Source organism: Eriocheir sinensis, chromosome 2 (assembly GCF_024679095.1).
Source record: "Eriocheir sinensis breed Jianghai 21 chromosome 2, ASM2467909v1, whole genome shotgun sequence".
NCBI classification, from domain to species: domain Eukaryota; kingdom Metazoa; phylum Arthropoda; class Malacostraca; order Decapoda; family Varunidae; genus Eriocheir; species Eriocheir sinensis.
In genome coordinates, this window is record NC_066510.1 from 27,961,639 (window position 1) to 27,981,224 (window position 19,586).

Genomic DNA, 19,586 nt, shown 5'->3' on the forward strand with positions numbered 1-19,586 from the left:
GGCTTGTACTGCTCCTTATTCATGCAATCTTAAGCCACCTGTGACATCAAGATCAAGATCATACAAATGGCGCCCGACGGAAAAACGGGATAACAGCAAGGCATGGACGATCTTCCACCGATTTAATCTTTGTATAGTAGTTATTAGATCGCCCTGTATTCTATGGTAGCATATTATAGGACAGCTACGGACTATGAAGGATTATAAACAATAATAAAGGTAAGTTTGCTGTTGTTATTGGATAAGACGAAAATCAGACCCTGAAAAACATCCCAAAGAAGAAAAAAAATCATTAAAAATTTGTACATTCAGCGTATAACGCGCAGGGCTAAACTTTCAGGCATTTTTTATGTGAAAAAATGCGCGCTATAGGCCGAAAATTACGGTATTTATTTTTCGACAGAAACCTACCTCTTGTTTGATTTACATTGTTTTTGAGTTACACGACCTCGTCAAGAACGCAACACTCGTGTAAATCGAGAGTTACCTGTACGCTTAAAACATGTGATGTAAATGTTTTATTGTATGTTTGTCTGTGTGTCTCCTTGTCTGGACCAGTGTATGTTGATACTTGTGAGCGTTGCAGATCTGAATTGTGAATGTTGCAGAGTGCGACAGGAATGGTTGTGCAAGCTTGCAATGTGACCTTGATGCATCGTGCAGGTGGAGACACAGTATGATGACTCATATTATCGCGCAACTCGTATGTTGGAAGGAATGTGGCATGAGTGGAGAGGGAGTCGGTTTGTGTCGTTGTCTTGAGAGTATGTGTGAGAGTAGTCGCAGTAGTTTGTTCGTTGTCATTCCACGCCCTTTGCTGGGGCGAAGGTGCGGACGTGGTGTTGTTGAGAGTTTGTTTAATGTTTTTTGTCTAATACATTGATCTATTCGTTACAAGCTATTTCGGCAATACCTATTAGAAAGCATATTCATTTTAACTGTTCTTATCAATTTTAAATGTGTTAATATAGTACATATGTAGTTACTTTTATTTATTTTGATGTTTATAACGTTTTAGTATAGAAAAAAAATAATTTTAATTGCATTATCCAAATCAATTTCGGATAATCTGTTGTTTCGGATAATCCGCTTTCGGATAATCGGGGTTTTACTGTATCTATATATATATATATATATATATATATATATATATATATATATATATATATATATATATATATATATATATATATATGGAATGCAATGGAAAAATGCAGAGAAGCCCTTACCCAAAAGTTGAACCAAGAAGATTATTTGATGTACCAAAGGAGAATGGTTTGGCTTGCTGGCTGGCTGGCTGGAAACCTGAGGCACAACAAAGGAAATTACGCTCTGAAAACTTATGAAAGGAATAACAATAATAATAGGATATTCTGATTGAGCGTTGCATAAAAGGAAAACGAACATGAAAAACAGGGGGCACTTTCTGATGATGTAATGTGTATACTGAGATCAAAGAAATGCCTTTGTGGAACATATGAATATAATATACGTAATATGTAATCAAGCTAGGGCATCAAACTGAGACACAAGATGGCAGAACAATAACTGCAAAAACAATATATGGTGAAATGGCAAAATGTAACCAATCAAAACAAATACAAGAACTCACAAACCAAATCAAGTAAAAAATGAACAAGGTGAAAACAGAAAGACAAAGCCACAAACAGGTTTTAAAGTATCAAAACAAAAAAAATCAATACATATATAAGGGAACATTGGACAGCTGGCTGCAATATTGTAAGAATAAACTTTTTGAGCATTTCTATATTCATGCAAAACAAATTATTAAGTACCTGAAGAGAAGATTGTCAAAGAGAAATCAGCAAAGTTGTTGCTTATACAGGTAACTCTCGACTTACACGAGTTTGGTTTACGCGTTTTTTAAATAACGCGGGGTCCAAAATCCAAATAAATGTTTAATTTACATGTTTTTTCACTTATACGCGATATTTTATGGAGTGGCCACCAGATGTCTCATGCAACTGGACTCACACGGCGCCGCGGCCTCACAGCTGAGTTCAGTTCTTCCTGCGTGCCACTTGAACAACAATACAGTACCCACGCTGCCACGCTACTCAACAATAAGGGTGGGCAGGTACCGGTACTAACGGTATCAGCTATACGGTACGGTACCGGTACCAGACTGCTCAGTACCGGTACCAATACCAGCCAGTCGCTCATGGTGTCCCTCATTTCTTCCTCACACGAGTGAGGCTGAGACTGAGTGCCTGAGTGGATATCTCGGTGATATGGATATTCTCTCTCTCTCTCTCTCTCTCTCCACTGAATGAAGTGAATATTTATTTTTCGGTAGAAACCTACCTCTTGTTTGATTTACATTGTTTCTGATTTATGTGACCTCTTCAAGGACACAATACTCGTGTAAATCGAGAGTTACCTGTATATATCAACTGCTATGTGTTGTTTATGATACATGCCCTACAGCATTTTAGAAATTTCAGCATTTTATTAAAAACTTTTAATTTTGATATCTGCAGTGATCACACTGAACATTCTGCTTCTACTGGGTTGAGGTCTTGTGACTTCTACTTCACATATGCATTTCAGTCTTCTATTAAGCATACTTCATGCTGAAAGAGAAATTGTTATTTTCTATAATACTACAAGGCAGGGTTCAAAGAGTAGCTGCAGAGGGTGCTTACTTGTGTCTGAAGGAAAAGGTCAAAGCTAGTATCTTCATTTATAGTCAAAATGCTGATAGAGCAACAACCTTTGATGATTTGGTGTATACAATAAAAAAAGTGCCATGTAGGCCTATTTTTATATAAATATAATTTCTCCTTTGTTAATTGTTGGTACAATGTGTGCATTCGCTATCTATAAGTGGTAGATCCCACAAGTAACTTTGGTCAACAAGTAGCCATTCAGGTATATTCTTATGTAGCTTTTTTAAATGATTACATCATAGTTGGACTGCTATTTGATAAAATCACAATTAACATTCTATGATGAATGAATGAGTGAAAACCTAAACATTTCTGGACTGATCACCTGTTTAGTTACAAGGCAGAACAGTAGATTTAAGGAGGAAACTAAAAGCACATTTTAATTGGAGGGGAAAAAACATGCAATCATGGCACTGCAATTTCCATGGTAAAAGTTATTCATAGATCGCCCCCAAAATGTTTGTAAAAAATATTTGTTAAACTGTAGATATGTTTCAGGTTTCATATATGCAAAAATCTTGATATAACTTTGGAGATCTCTATACCTCAATTTTTAAATCTTTTAAAATTTGGTAAAAATGTGACAAACTAAAATGGACACACACATATATATATATATATATATATATATATATATATATATATATATATATATATATATATATATATATATATATATATATATATATATATATATATATATATAATAGAATTTCATATTTCAAATTCTCACTACTAATGTGCAAAGCCTCCATTACCTCTTTATTAATTCTGAATTGGACCTATAATACTGATGACCATGAAAAGACTGGTGGTGGATGAAAATGGGACATCTATACGACACTGTAGCTAACACGCCAGGCCACTCTAAGTCAAATAGCAGAGGTGGTGGAGCATACTCACAGGAGGGTGTTGGCCCTGTGTTAGAAATTCCTCCTCCTAGATTCCCAAGACCAAAGAGAGGCTGCTTGGGAGGCCCTCCACCAAAGTTAGAGAGAAAGCCAAACCCTGGTAATGGCAAGCATACTGATTATTTTTCTAATACCTCGAGCACAATGAAATTCCTCCTTTACAGGCAAGTTTATCAAGAGATGTGAGTGGCTACAAATGCTGTGACAAGTTTATGAGATGGATACTAGCACGCCAATGAGAATATGCACTTTATTTTTTCTAAGATCCACTATTATCAACACCATCAAATACCCCTTTCCCTTGTATCAATTGTTTTTAGCTTGACATTTTTTGATGGATGCAAAAAATAATTCCCCATTATGTTATATAAATACTTCAGCATTGTATAAATTATTTTACTCATATAATGTAGTTTTGTATCACAAAAAGAATGTCCACATAATCATAAAAACTGCAAACAAATAATAAGCACATTTTAACAATTTTGAAAACAAGACTGAGTTACTGGTTTGCTTTCTAATATTCATCTCAAATACCTTATCAAAGACAAAGACAGGCACTACAGATCCAAGCGAGAATTATAAGATCTTGTTCATATGTTCTTGTAGAAACACTTACGGTATACTTGTAATTAACGATAAAATACATCCTCAACAGATTATACATAAAAGTTTTAAATTGATTTGACACACAGTGTAAAGACAATGAATATTTGTAACTGAACAGTTACACGAATACTCACTTTGAGAAAATATCAAAAATTACTTTCAGAAATTTCTTGTAAGCTCCATGACTAATCAGTTAAAAGCCAAATAGGCAAATTCAGTTTCACATCATCCAATAGTACTCTAAATTTTATAGCGAGTTAGTTTTGAGTAGGGATATTAATTTAGTGTTAGGTAAGTATATAAATGCACAAAGAAAGTATATAAATGCACAAAGAATTCATAAAAACAATGGACCATTTTACTGTACCTGTTCCAGTGCTGGCAGGAGTGTTGGTGGAGAAAGGAGAAGTACCAAAGCCAGCTATAAAGGGGTGAAAATGAGTAAAACAAACATTGAGAACAAAAGGCAGAAAAGTTATAAAATAACCCAATTGTATATGATTATGAATTTCCTTGGAACTCCTTTCCAAAAAAATATAAATGCTTTATAAAACAAAAGATAAAAATATTCTAAATGAATTTTTTTATCATGAAAATGCTTTCACTTGAAAAATATACAAAATATTGACAGAGGATTACTATGACACATGTAAACTTGTCATTAAAATTAAAATAATAAATAGATAAATGTGAAAATAAAGCCACTTACGTGTAGCAGTAGCAGTTGTTGCAGTCGTTCCAAAGCCGAAACCTTAAAAAAAGTTTTTTTTTGAAACATTAAAAAAAATAAGATCTTGTTCATATGAGGCCGTGCGAGCGAAAACGTACAAAGCGCCATCTGGCCAAAAATGCGATTTTGTGGTATAACACTATTTTGACCCTTCCTTTATAAGCGAGGAATGTCGGTTTGTACAAAACTGCAGTGGAAATAGGCCTGGGAGTCCTTCAAAATAACCCTACATTATCACCTACGCAGTTGAAAGTGAGATAAGAAAGCAGTTAAAAATGTACAGAGCGCCAATAGCATCACTGCAAACGTGCAAGCTTTTCCGTCTAGCGCGTAGTGCAAACTCTTAGCATTTATTGTTTATTAGTATATTTTACGTTTTGTAACTTCCTTCATGTTCCGGATTATTATGAATATCATGAACTGTGTATGACATATTAAAAAGTTAATTAATATTGCACATCATGGATGTTTTTGAAAAACCTACTTTTTCGGACCTATATATTTATTTTTTTTTATAACTGAGTACATGCCAATATTCTACATACCTTAACCTTCATTTTGGTCTTTGATTGAAGTGTCCACCTTAAAAACCAATGAAGTTATGATAATTTAAACATTGCAAAACTTTAAACGCGATTTCCCGCATTTAAAAAAATGGCGCTTTGTACGTTTTTGCTCGCACGGCCTCATATGTTCTTGTAGAAACACTTACGGTATACTTGTAATTAACGATAAAATACATCCTCAACAGATTATACATAAAAGTTTTAAATTGATTTGACACACAGTGTAAAGACAATGAATATTTGTAACTGAACAGTTACACGAATACTCACTTTGAGAAAATATCAAAAATTACTTTCAGAAATTTCTTGTAAGCTCCATGACTAATCAGTTAAAAGCCAAATAGGCAAATTCAGTTTCACATCATCCAATAGTACTCTAAATTTTATAGCGAGTTAGTTTTGAGTAGGGATATTAATTTAGTGTTAGGTTAGTATATAAATGCACTAAGAAAGTATATAAATGCACAAAGAATTCATAAAAACAATGGACCATTTTACTGTACCTGTTCCAGTGCTGGCAGGAGTGTTGGTGGAGAAAGGAGAAGTACCAAAGCCAGCTATAAAGGGGTGAAAATGAGTAAAACAAACATTGAGAACAAAAGGCAGAAAAGTTATAAAATAACCCAATTGTATATGATTATGAATTTCCTTGGAACTCCTTTCCAAAAAAATATAAATGCTTTATAAAACAGAAGATAAAAATATTCTAAATGAATTTTTTTATCATGAAAATGCTTTCACTTGAAAAATATACAAAATATTGACAGAGGATTACTATGACACATGTAAACTTGTCATTAAAATTAAAATAATAAATAGATAAATGTGAAAATAAAGCCACTTACGTGTAGCAGTAGCAGTTGTTGCAGTCGTTCCAAAGCCGAAACCTTAAAAAAAGTTTTTTTTTGAAACATTAAAAAAAATATAACTCAAGTTTAAGAAAGGATTCAGCAATTGTGAAAATTACAGTAATGTTTGTTTATAAGGGCTTCTAAAGCTTCAGTATAATAAGGGATATGATGATATGATAAGAAATTTAATTTGAGGGAGTCATTAAATTTCATTACCTAATGGATTGGATGAAGCATGATGCTATCAACCCCTTGGCACAGTATGAAGCAATGGCATGAAACAAAATGCATCTTAAAAGTTAACCCATGATGCCAATGGCCTGAATATGCATTCAATGAAAGTAGTAATTCAAAATGAATTAGAACTGCATTAAAGGAAAAGCATCATCTTATGTGGCATGAAGACCATTGAGTAGTATGGTAAGTAATGGACAGGAAGAGATTTTCAAGAATATGTATTTAATTTTTGGCAGTAGACATCAGTTAAGGAAATGGCAGACAATATACAGCAGCTAATGTTAACCCGGTAGCAGCGACGGGCCAAATTTGTGGCATGATATAAACCCCCAAAATAGATGAAACATAAACTGATCACACATGCGTTGATATATATTATGAAATGGTTTGTGTGAGTGATGATTTTTTCTCATTTTTCTCGCTTAGAGGGACCATTAAGAAACATGATCCCCACTGCTACAAGGTTAAGGAGCAACAACACACATAGGCAATGTACAATTTCCCACAAAGCAAGAATGCATGCTCATCGTTTCAGCTCCTACTCTACCTGTTGATGGAGTTGCTGTGCTGCTTCCAAAGCCAAAACCTGAAAATGTACACAGTATATTAGACATACTTTTCATTGTTCCACCAATATCCATTCATTAAAAAACATTATTCTTCAATTAATAAGAGACTGCACATGATCTACATAGTTCAATGGTCCAGACTTGAGGTTTAATATATTTAAAGCAAAAATATAAATCATACAAAGATTAGTGGTATGAAGAACTCTAAATTCCATACAAATCAATGAACTTGTATTCTACTTTGTTCTACACCAGTTCACATACTTATGTAAAAGTGTAACACAAAGAGAGCACCAAGCTGTATCAGTCCTCCAAAACCAAATCAAAACTGTTAAGAATGTGTACATAACATCTTTTAAGGGGGAAAAATATTGTAACTGTTCTAGCAAGAAATGTTCAGTACTGGCCTTAAACATTTTACCCTTGGGATGTATGGTTTAGCCTTCAACAAAAGTCAACCCTAATGAAAAGTAACATGTGACATGACTATCTGGGTGTACAACCATAAAAAGAAATGGAGGGAGCAGGTAAGAACTGGAATATGCTAGGGTAGAAACCTCAGACATGTATTAGATACTCACTGCCCTGCTGAGTAGCTCCAGCTGTGTTGGTTGTGCCAAACCCAAATGTTCCTGTGCAGGGAGAAAAAATAGATAATACTGCATGCAAAAATAAGTGATTGTTTCTTTGACTTTGTTTTCTGTACATTCCTGCAAGTCATTATACAACACAATTTACCAGCAGTAACTACCTGTGGAAGGCTGGGCAGTACTGGTGGCCCCAAAGGCGAAGCCTGAAATAAGGAGGAAAATTAATATTGATGATTCTCTTGATATTTACTTTTTTATGAAATCTTTCTTATTTTGAAACTGCATATGTCCCCTCCCACAGCCATGCCACAAAAAATCCAACACATTCTTCTACTTATTATTAGCTGTCTGAACAGAACATCACAATCCCTTGCTACACCACTCAATAGTAATATCTCTGTTCAATTTTTCATATTTAAAGATCATTTCTAACAAGAGAGACCACTGATATGAGGTAAAATTTTACTAGAGTTATATTCTCTTAAAACTTTTCCTGAGCAATATCACTTACCCTTTCTCGATCTCATTCCTTTTTCATTATAAAATAATTTGTAGACATAAGTAGAGACACATATAACTACTAATAGCTTACCACCAGTTACTCCTCCTCCGCTAGCACTGGACGTCCCAAAAGCTAAGGGGAGAAGAGATCAAGAGATTAATCTTGACACAAATACATTTTTGTTATCAGATGAACAAGAACAAACATTCAAAATTAGTCTAACAAACCAGTGAAACAAATTTTTTTTTCTAGTAGTCACCCAATATTAACAAATTCCCAAATTTAAGTGGTGATAAAGATAGGTTGAGAAAAGTAAACCAAACCAACATTATACAGGAACTATCCATCCCATGTTCAATAGCACCTTTTTTACAATGCTCTCACCTGGGGCTGTCTGTGCAGTGCCTGTGGTGCTTCCTCCACCAAAGCTGAAGTCTGAAAATAACATAAAATTCATCAGTCATTTGGGAAAAAAGAAGAAAAATTACAGTAAATTTGAAAGGTAGTGGTATGCAGCAATATCATTAAAATACTATAAAGTATCATTTGTCACGATTAATGAAAATCAAAACATTAAAATCATTGAATAATATAATTGTTTAATTATAAACTCATCTATATTTTATCCTACTGGCTTTTCTCCTTATATAACAATTGGCAGCTAGTAATGGGGCCACCAATCTGTCACCATTCAGTCACTTTCTACACCATGAACAGATTACAGAAATAAATTATAAATCCTTATGTCTCTGGAACAAAATTGAAAGGATGTTTGCCAAAACAGGATAAAAAATACTCAATGATTTACCATTTTTAAAACAAAAGAAAACTTGCACACACACACACACACACACACACACACACACACACACACACACAAAAAAAAAAAAAAAAAAAAAAAAAAAGATTGTGAACCTTTAGGATGTATACATCCTATTGGATAAAGACTGGGGATGTCCAGATTAGGAGGGTTGCTAACCACAGTTTTTTTCCCTTTAAGTCATCTGTTCTCAGTCTATGATATTTAATTTTGGGGTGACTTTATAACTTTGGTACAATGTACGTATAAGCACATGTATCATGTATGAATACCAAAAATTATCATACAGAAAACTGTACACTAATGAATATGCTGGTGACACCTTGTAACCTAGTGTTTCCTAATATAAGACACAGGGAAGCTCACGTGTCAGTAGAGCATGTAAGATTGTTCTCATGTGGTGCAACACTTCGACTATGTGAATCTCGGAACAAGAGCAAAGAGGCATCATATGAGAGGAAGAGAAAAGTGTCAACTTTTTTACATAAACAGAAGGGACACAAGTCTGGAGCGTCCTCACCTATCAGTACCTGAGGCACATGCATAAACTACAATGCTGCAAACAGTGATAACAATTTTAGTCAGTGTGGTTCTTACTTCAGGAAACTCTAACCCTTCTATAGAATATCCACATGAGTGCAAGCATGATGATTTTACTGTCTTGTGTGAGGGAGGTAAAATCCCTAAATTGGAACAGAAAATTACAACTTTTCAGCTCAAGAATGCTAACCCATCAATTCCTGAGCTCTCCCACAGCATCACAAGGCTTCTGGACCATTTGGTAGAGTACCTACACAGAATATTTCTGACAACCTTTCACTGAACTTTTAGGTTGATTTGCCATGTGTTACGGAGTGATTTATTAGAGATGAAAACATACATTAGCAAACATCCTATTCAAAGTTGCATTAATGTGAACTAGTGACTCAATGACAGAATTCTTGCCTGCCATGTAAGAGGCATAGATTATCTGCCCATACAATGCACATCTTTGTACTCCCTGAGGCATAGGTCTTTAAAATACAAATCTCCAAATTCTAATGGATGTCATAAAAGGCAGCCTAAAGTGATGCAATACCTGTATTAAAAGAAATTTACTTTTTTCCTTTCAGTTTTAGAGAAGAACAGTTTTGTCTCCTTTCCTCATAGCAAAGTAAAAATGTACACTGGATGTAAGTGTCTTTTGCAGCACATGCTCACCAGTATTTCTTAGGTAAAAAAAAAAAATCTCATCATTTTAACCAGTGATGTTTTGTTCTCCCAGGTGTCTCTCCAATTCTACTCTGCTGGACTGACTACCCTGCAGCCTGGGGCCCTGGGACTCATCCCTTATCTTGAGGATTTACATATAGAAAACAATGACATCAAAGTGATTAACAAAGACACTTTTGCCAGCTGCTCCAAGCTACAGATCCTATTCTTAGAAAACAATAATATTAAGGTACAAAACTGCAGCATGTTACAGAGGTGAATCAAGACACAATTAGATTAGGTTTTGATATGGTAAATAATGTGCAAGTTGCAATAGGTTTAGTTGTGTCATGTTACATCATTGTGGTTTGACTGCACACAGACAGTAGGACTGGGGCGGAAGGTGGGGGAGTGAGAACACATCATGTCCACAGCAAGCACAGCACCAGGGTTAAGGTGGTGTGAGCAGAAGAGGACTTTGGGTTAATTTTGGCCTATTTATGTGACACTCTTTCTATCAGTGCTTGTATTTTATTATTTTCACCAATCTATGCATCAGCAGTCTTTGTCTCTTATTATTTCTGATCACTGATGGCATTTCAAAGCTTCATTCAAAAACTACCATCCCTTATTTTTGTTGTGTGATTTAATATAAGCCATTATATATATGAAATGGTCTGATGATAGTTGGCATTTTATTACAGGGTACTTCCTAAATGACTGACAAGAAATAAAAATATAAATTTACTTTGAGATGGCAATAAAAATCATACCCAACGACTCTACAGGTCATCCAGGAAGGAGCCTTTGCAACACTCCATGGCCTACAGAACCTGAGCCTGTCCCACAACAGCCTGCACTCCTTACCGAGCACCATACCCCGTCACCTGAGGCATCTCTCAGTACACCACAACCTGCTCCAGGAAATTCCTCATCTCAGCCTTCACAACCTGACGTTTCTCAGTCTCTGCCACAACTCAATAAAAAGCATTGAACCCCAACAAGTGAGAAGAGCAGTGTTTTATTTTTATCACTAAGTGTATTTTAAGGAGAAAATTAAACCCACAAATTTATGTACACCTTATCTCCAATGTACAAATCTGAGTTGTAATAGCATGTTAATATTAGTTATTCTTTTATTTCAGATTGATGCAAAGAGTATGAAGGAGCTTTGCCTTGGGGGACTCTCTTTCAAACTTACAAATAACCTCATCACCCAAGAAAATTTTCCTGTTCTTGAGAGCCTTGCCCTGAGAGGAACATCTCAGAACACTATGGATATAGATGACACCATAACAAGGAACATACAGATCATGTCTGTCGCTTCCCTGAGAGAAGTGGAGTTTCACTTCTGCAGGTATGGTGATGGCATTCCAGGTGAAGACATATTATTAAGAAAGAAATTTTCATGATACACCTGTCCCCCGTTATTCAAGGGGGTTAGGGGACACAGACCTCCACAAATTGAACATATCTGTGAATGTTTGGCGAGCCCCAAAAAAGTCTCTATACCCACAAAAAAAACCCACCAAGACCAATTTTGCAAATTGTACCCTATAAAGCATTTCTGTTACCTGAAAGCAGCATAAAATGTCATAAATAGTATCACCCATCAGCTATATGTATTATAAACTGTATTACTATTTGCATAAATTTCTTACAAATACATAGTCATTAAAGTCTCACTTTACTGTTGGGTACTCATCATGAAATCTTCCCCCATTTTCTTTTTTAACTTCAGATGCTTAAGCAATTAATGCCATGCAAATTATTTACTAATGAATGCTTTTTTCTATGAAAATCAGGTAATAAAAATATGAATCAGGTACTAGAACACTGGATCATAACTACAAACAGTTGTTCAGTTGATAACCGTGATCAAATAGAGGACGTGTTAGCGTGGTGGTTGGGCGGAAGCCGTAGGGGCTCGTTTACACGAAGCAAGTACAGTCAAGTCAAATGTGCAAGTAGTCTGCTCTCATTTTTGAAAGGCAAGTACAAATTATGATAAATGTTGATTACACACAGCACAGTGACTCGAGCAAGTAGCCTCCCAGTTTGTGATGTATATTTGGTACATACACATATATTCCTCAAACAACCTTACAGGCATTTTTTATAGTATTAAACACAACAATTAGCAGTAAGCAAAAAGTGTGTGTTTTTACACAATGCTGCAATGCCTGCAACTGAGCTAGAGAAGAAAACGGCCAAATACATGTTCACACAGACCGAGTGAGTGGCAAGAAGTATTTGAACATTTGACTTGCCTTTCTCCTTGCCCTGTGTAAATGAGCCCCTGTCTGCCACCATCCTACTGCCACACCAACACACAGTCTGTTTGTTTTGCAGCTATCAGATGAACAGCTCTTTGTAGTTATGATCCAGTTTTTATTACCTGTTTCATATTTTTATTACCTGATTTTTAGACTTTGTGTTGAGTACTTAATAGCAGAGAGAGATTTTAGTGACTACATATTTGTAAAAAGTTTATGTAAGTTACAGTAGTTTATAATATGTATAGCTGATGAATGATACTATTTATTTATTATGCTGCTTCAAGCATGTTTACATTGTCCTTTCCTCAGGAACAGCTGAATCATCTATGGGTGGGATGTGAATGTTTGGAGTGGCAGTGAGAAAACTCCCTTGTGGCCACCTTTGTGCCATTAGGGGAAAATTTGCGAATGCGCAAGTCCATGAATAGTAAACCCACGAATATGGGGGACAGGTGTAGATGAAGACTAACATCCTCATTATATAACCTAGTTTAACTTTCACAGAGCCAAAGAAAGTCACTCTAATAACACTAAAGCAAGTTATGTATTTTTTTCAGCTTTGGGAGTACAAAAATATTCAGTGGCATGAGTTCCCTCCATACTCTCAGAACAACAAATGTAACAATGTTTGAAGTAAGGACAGTCAGACGTCAATTCAAGCTTCCCTCTATAATTGTTTTGGATATTTCTGGGTCCAGCTCTCTTGCTTTGACTTTACTGAATTCACCCTCAAGCCTTTTTGCTGGTGTAAAGGTCCTACATATGTCTGGATGTTCAATCACTACCTTTTCAAAGTCTATGCAAGAGCGAATAGTTCCCAATATCACCCGCCTTGACCTTAGCCACAACCCTTTAACATGCAACTGTGAGCTCTCATGGATTCCTGACCATGTGAGGGATGGAAAGTTGACCCTTGAAAATGAAGAGTATACCATTTGTGCAAACCCAAGTCATCTATCCAACATTCCACTGCTAACTGCAACCCTGTGTCCTAATGTGAATGTACTTCCAACCACAACTGTGCAAGATTTAACACTCAACACTCTATCAAGCGCTGGTACAACAGTCAAAACTCCCAATCTGATAAATGCAAGTGTGCTGACACCAACACCTACTGGAGGTATGTCAAAATGATCAACTAATCCACCAGGTAATCTATTGCATATGTTTAATGATACATATATACAACAAACAAAATAAAACTCATTATTTATTATTTGCTTTAATCAACAATGTTGTAATTAATAACTATCAAACTTGTGCTGATGAGTACTGAGTTGTCATTAATGGCATATGCAAAATCTAGACCCCAAATTTATGGTTCCCAATAGATTTTGCACACTATCCTTGACTAATTGTAATATCTTTGCAGGTGATTCAGGAACCAATGCATCACATCCTGATCCTTCTAGCAACCGAGCAAAGGGATTACCTAAGGAACACCTGATACTGGCTATTCTAGGCACTGTAGCTGTTTGCATCTTGGCAACCTACTTTCTGATGATTCTAGGTAGAAAGATTCATAGACATTGCAAGAAAAGAAGCTTTAATGTTTACAGTGTAATCTACACTTAAGAAGAGCAACTTAGTGTACTCGTAATATAATCATTGGGTGGTGTTTAGGAATTAAGTGCTATCAATTTGTCATAAAAAAACTGAGCTCCATATAAGATTAGATAAAAAAAAAATAGAAGTGTACATGAAATACTTACTTGGAGTGGCCATTCTTGAATAATATCAGTGCTCCAAAGTGATGCAGAAAGCAATATATTTTCTGGAAAGATACAAACTAACATTAGTATGAAATATATCACCATTGGTAATATGCAAGTAATTTTTATCTGAGCTATATAGCCTAGATAAGTTTACAGCAGAGGACTAGTGTTACACATAACATAGGGACTAAAACTCTTTTCCTTGTCAAAATTTATCATAAAACCCTTCTCCCACATAGTGACCCATCCGACATGGGAAGACCCCAAAATCTACTTAGTAGTGGGGTAAATACCTCTTTAGTCAACTAGGTATGGAGCTAAGTGAATATTTCCTTTACTGACACTTCCTATTTTCATGGTTTTGTAGTTCATTTGAGTGTACCAAAACAATAAGGCTGGGTGAAAAGGAGCATTGCTTTTTTTTTCAAAGAAAGTACAGGAAGGAGCATTTTGAGGGGCTAGGTCTGGGGTAAAATTATAATAAGGATATGGGTTATAATCAAAAGGCTTGAGGTTACGTTAGTAATGGAAAACCTTGCGAATAGTTTGTGAACGATTTTTAAGTGAAAGACTTCTTGGGTCAAATCTATTCTTTCAGAGTAAGTTTTGAAGTCTTTTGAAATTGTTTGCTCTGGACAATATCCTGTGATTTTGCTACAGTGTTTGACATGCTTAGGCTAGGGCTACTGACTTTCAGGCTAGAATGCTGTTTGCTGGAGCTAGCTTACCATCTATCAGAGCTGGTTACCATTTGCCTGGGTAAGGCAGCCATTTGCCAGGGCAAGGTTACCATTTGTCAAGGCTGGTGACCATTTGCCATGGCTTGGTTGCCATACTGGCTAGGTTATCTTTTTTCAAGGCTACGTTACTATTTGCCAGGGCTAGGCTGCCATAAACCAGGGCTGGTTGCCATTCCAAAATATTTGGTTACCATTTGGCAGGGCTAGGCTGCATTTTGTTACTGTGACATTTTTTTATACAGGTTCACTTTTTTCCACTTAATATTTGATGCCTTTTAAAGACTTTTTTTTTCTTCTTGTGCAAACCTCTGATAACTGGATGTTTTTTTGAGAAAAGAAAAAAAGATGGTGAACACATTCCATTAATGATGTCTACTTGAAATACATAAAGTGATTCTGTATAATATTTTTAGGTAAATTTAAGTTTTGCAAATAAATTGCTGTAATTGAGGGAAATGATAGTTTGGAATATAGGCACTCTGGGCAATACTAATCCCGTGGTGTCAGCAGTTTGTCCTTTGGTGTCCCTCAGCGCCTCTGGCGGTAGTTCACTCCAGCTCTATATCACGACCGCACGTACTCATTCGTTCTCTGTCACTTTCCATAGAATATACGGACTTTAGTTTGTTTAGTGTTTGTCTATCCCATCATTACAAGTGCAGACATTTGTATAATAACACGACACTTGACAACATTGGAATACAACATTGTCAAGTGTCGTGGTATTTATACAAAATCTTTGTTATTATCCTAAAAAAGAAACAATCTTAACACTATATGACCTTATTGGATTATCCAATTATTTAATTAAATTCAGTTAAAGGTAGTAAATAGCTGACATATGAGAGGAAGCGAGAGGTATTGAGAGTGTGTGGCAGGGTGTGAGGCGGGGCTGACCCCCTAGCCACCATTACCCCAACCGCCAGTTTCTTGTGGAAATACTATACAGTAGTCCATGAATGCAGAGCAGTAAGAAGTGACTTCCGGGAAAAAAAGGGTGTCGAGGAGGGTGAAGCCCCATGTATGAAGTATATTTTGTGGCCATACAACACACTGCAGTGTTGCTTTTCTGTCGCAAATGGAAGGGGCGTTGAGGGGGGGCCCCCCCCGTTAGTCGAGTTACACAAAGTTAGGTTTGGTTAATTTAAATTTATTCGGCACACATTTTGGGGTGGCAGAATTATGCAGCGGAGGACGGCAGTCCAGCCCATGTTGTGAGAAATACCTCCTCGCATAAATAAGCCGCTCTGATATTCAATATGCATGCACACTGGAATACACAGCAGAAAAAGCATAAATTTGCCTGGTTTGGTAAAATTCTAGTGTTTGCCCATACTCCTCCCTCCCCCCCATACAAGCCTGGGGACCTGGTGGGAACACAGGGTTTTGGGTGGGGGACACGAAATCCGTCGCAATCGCGTATTTTTTTTTGTGTGTGTGTGTATGTGTGTGTGGGGATAAAAACTCCCTAGATCTAGGGAAATTCCCTACATTTAGGGATTTTTCCTCTCACCACCACTAAAATGACCGTTTGCGACGAATTTAGCTTTTCCCATACGGAAACCACGCACTCACTGGATCCCCAAGCTTGTTTTGGGAGAGAAGCGTAGTGAACCCACCAAACGATGCTCACCTCATCATCTGGCGTGGCGCCGGAGGCCATCTGCGCTGTGTGCGCTCACATAAACCGCCTACACCACACTCATGCCCGCTCTCTCTAGTAGGTTGTCACCTCATCGCAAGGTTTCTGTCCTCCAAGTAGAGTCCGTGGCACCAAACACGGTGTATCTTCATTGTTTATCACTGACACAAGCAAAACCACCGGCTAGCCTTGATCCATCCAGCGCTGCGCCTTAAACAGTACTGCGGGTTCTAGAGCAAGTGAAGGGTCTTGAAACTCCTGCCCGAGCTGTTCGAACACGTGAATCCTTACTGACTGCATTTTGAATCTGCTTCAAGGGTTCGTATTCCCAGTATACAAGGTGATTGTGGATATTGACTCCGCACCTCCAGAATATGATAATACGCCTCCATATATTATAGTTAAAAAAACAAAATACATGTCCCTCAACCATAATATGAAGGCGGAAGTACTTAAAAGTAAAGAAGAAGCCGAATGAATCCCCTTCCCCCAACGATCTTAGGGGACCCACGGGGAGTCGGAGTATTTGGGTGGGGGAGCATATTTAAACTACTCCAACCAAACTTTGCGACCTGCTAACGGGGGAGCTTTGCCCCCCTTGACCCCCCTGCTAACCAAGGGGGGGGACCCCTCCCCTTAAAGTACTTTACGACCTAACAGCTAACTCAGGGACATTGAACACAAGCAACCTGCGTTTGAACCTGCTTCACGCGTTCGTATGTGATACCAAACCTGCTTCACACATTCGTATGTGCTACCAGTAAATGAATACATAGTCGTATATGACGGTTGCAAGATTCCTATGCCGTAAATTACTTACCGTTTAGATGCTTCATTATGACCTTAATACGGGGGGGCTTCGCCCCCCTTGAACCCCCCTTTGGTATGGAGAGTGCGTGAAATTGCGTGATTTCCGTACATTGTAAAAAAAAAACGGAATGTATGAAATTTCCCAACATCCAAGTAATTGTAAGGAATTTCCCTACATCTAGGGTATTTTTCAACCCCCCATAACTCAAAAACTATGCATTTGCGACGCATTTCATGTTTACCACCGCATTCCCCGAAGTCTCAATGGCCCCCTAGCCAATTTTGGTTGTGAGGGGTGAGTATGGGCAAACACTAGAATAATACCCCTGGTTTTGTTCTAGTTTATCCACTTGTGATCTTTGAGAGTGGTGAGTGAAATATAGAAACAGTAAGCATATTGAATGAACCTCTCTGCGAGCTATTTTGTGGCTGCAGCGGTGGGTGCACAACAGACATTGAAAAATCAATCATTTAATGATTTCCAGAGAAAAATACTATCTCCATAATAAACAGCATCATATTTTGAACAGAAATAAAAAGTCAGCGTCTTGAAATTAGTAGGCTACCCTCTCGTGAATAATCCCCAAATTTTGAAGTATCTGTCAGATTATTAGCAGAATACGAATACTTTTCCTTTGAATTCAAATACAAATGAGAATCCTTTGATTTCTATCAATAATTATTCAAATATGAATATAAATATGCCCAAATACGGTATTCAAATGTATTAGAATACAAATACTGAATATGAACGCTCCACCCCTGTACTGCACTGGTTGTCTTGATCCTCAGATCTACCTATAAACTTATAAAACCAAACGGATAGTAACCTATCGTTTCTGAGTCAATGATCTAACACAGCAAAATAGTAGCCTATTGCCGTGGACAACCATCACAGCTAGGGGTCACAAGCTATCATGGAATTTACACTACCGCTTCTGTGGCCATTTTCCAGTTAGAGCGATCTCCACTCTGAAATGGGCTGCCCAACGGCTTAGGTCTGAGTATAGATACCCGCCACGCGAACAAACACATCAGCACCAATGTCTGGACACTCAAATGCTGACTGCTGCGGGTGAGCCAATGCGGCCATATTTACACCCAAAGATGAATGTATACACTGTAAGGCCTACCACTATTTTCCATGGAAGTAACGTACACGAAACTCAACATCCTTTACCTTATATCCCAGTCAAACACCGCCACACACACAACACACACGCCGCCAAGTTGTTTACCTCCTGCCTGACCCTGAGCCTCCCCAACGGCGCCGCGCCAAACGTAAGCAGGACACCCAAAAATACCTCTGATTGATTGATTGATTGATTGATAGTTTATTGTTGCAGGTATACAACAAGGGAGAATGGAGGAACATGCCATCCCAACCCCCAGGCAGGGCAGAATGTGATTATACAACTAGTAATGCATGTGATAGGTAGCACCATGAAACTAAAAAGATACAATGGTAGGCCTCTGAAGAATATATCCAGTAATTTCTAGTACATTAAGTTTCAGTCAGGTGATAGTGTGAAGTTCTTCGTTTCGTATCTCGTATCTAAATATCGCGATGTCGTTCTTCATGTTTTTTTTCTTTTCGGTACATTGAATTTTCACGTCCGGATAAAAAATAAGCTTCCACAGATTTAATAAGAGCACTGGAAGGGATGAAAAACGAAGAACATAACTGTGAAGGGAAGAAATGGAAAAGAAGCTAGTCCTCTTGTCTAAAGGGAGTGGAAAAATGAAATGTGAATACTTCAATATCAGAAGTCTTTTTTAGGGGCCAGAACGAACAGTCTAAACCTAAGAGACAGGAAAATAAACAAGGGAGGAAACACAATAAAACTAGATAAACATGCATTCTTACTCTTTTCACTGCGAACTCTCCATCTTTTGACATGAGAAACTACATGGTTTATGGTAGTACCTAAAATCCCCGTTTTCTTATGGCGGGGTGGTCGGCCTTTCTCTTCTGAGCCTTATATTAAAGTTTCCCTTAAACATTACATTTTCTTCAATACTTCTCTCACGATAAATTATCAGGGGAACTACCACATATATTGTTTATGAAGTAACACACACAAAGTTACGATCTGGGGGCACTGAGCGGCATCATGTCCCCCCCCCCCTTATA

General features: G+C 37.1%; 2 protein-coding genes across 10 annotated transcripts in view; one reads left to right on the top strand and one right to left on the bottom strand.

Annotated features, from left to right (window-relative positions):
* The window catches only part of LOC127002095 (nucleoporin p54-like), a 38,256-nt gene extending 19,535 nt beyond the window's left edge, over positions 1-18,721 (bottom strand). Inside the window, exons 1-13 of one of the 9 annotated variants that reach the window (XM_050867602.1) lie at positions 18,633-18,721; positions 14,258-14,319; positions 8,640-8,690; positions 8,346-8,387; positions 7,915-7,956; positions 7,745-7,795; positions 7,142-7,180; positions 6,352-6,393; positions 6,010-6,063; positions 4,920-4,961; positions 4,578-4,631; positions 3,594-3,698; positions 1,230-1,305 (exon numbers count right to left, since the gene is read on the bottom strand). In XM_050867602.1, the coding sequence (XP_050723559.1) occupies positions 1,230-1,305; positions 3,594-3,698; positions 4,578-4,631; positions 4,920-4,961; positions 6,010-6,063; positions 6,352-6,393; positions 7,142-7,180; positions 7,745-7,795; positions 7,915-7,956; positions 8,346-8,387; positions 8,640-8,690; positions 14,258-14,270 (611 nt within the window). In that variant the 5' untranslated portion in view covers positions 14,271-14,319; positions 18,633-18,721. The remainder of the gene's footprint in view (positions 1-1,229; positions 1,306-3,593; positions 3,699-4,577; positions 4,632-4,919; positions 4,962-6,009; positions 6,064-6,351; positions 6,394-7,141; positions 7,181-7,744; positions 7,796-7,914; positions 7,957-8,345; positions 8,388-8,639; positions 8,691-14,257; positions 14,320-18,632) is intronic. The other 8 variants (XM_050867609.1, XM_050867653.1, XM_050867631.1 and 5 more) reach the window with 8 other exon arrangements.
* On the top strand, positions 9,423-15,626 carry LOC127002128 (vasorin-like). Its single transcript, XM_050867717.1, has 6 exons — positions 9,423-9,856; positions 10,340-10,516; positions 11,055-11,270; positions 11,412-11,623; positions 13,103-13,665; positions 13,918-15,626. Exons 1-6 carry the CDS (start codon positions 9,629-9,631, stop codon positions 14,118-14,120), a joined length of 1,599 nt encoding a protein of 532 aa, XP_050723674.1. The 5' UTR covers positions 9,423-9,628; the 3' UTR covers positions 14,121-15,626.
* Positions 18,722-19,586: the final 865 nt, after the last annotated feature.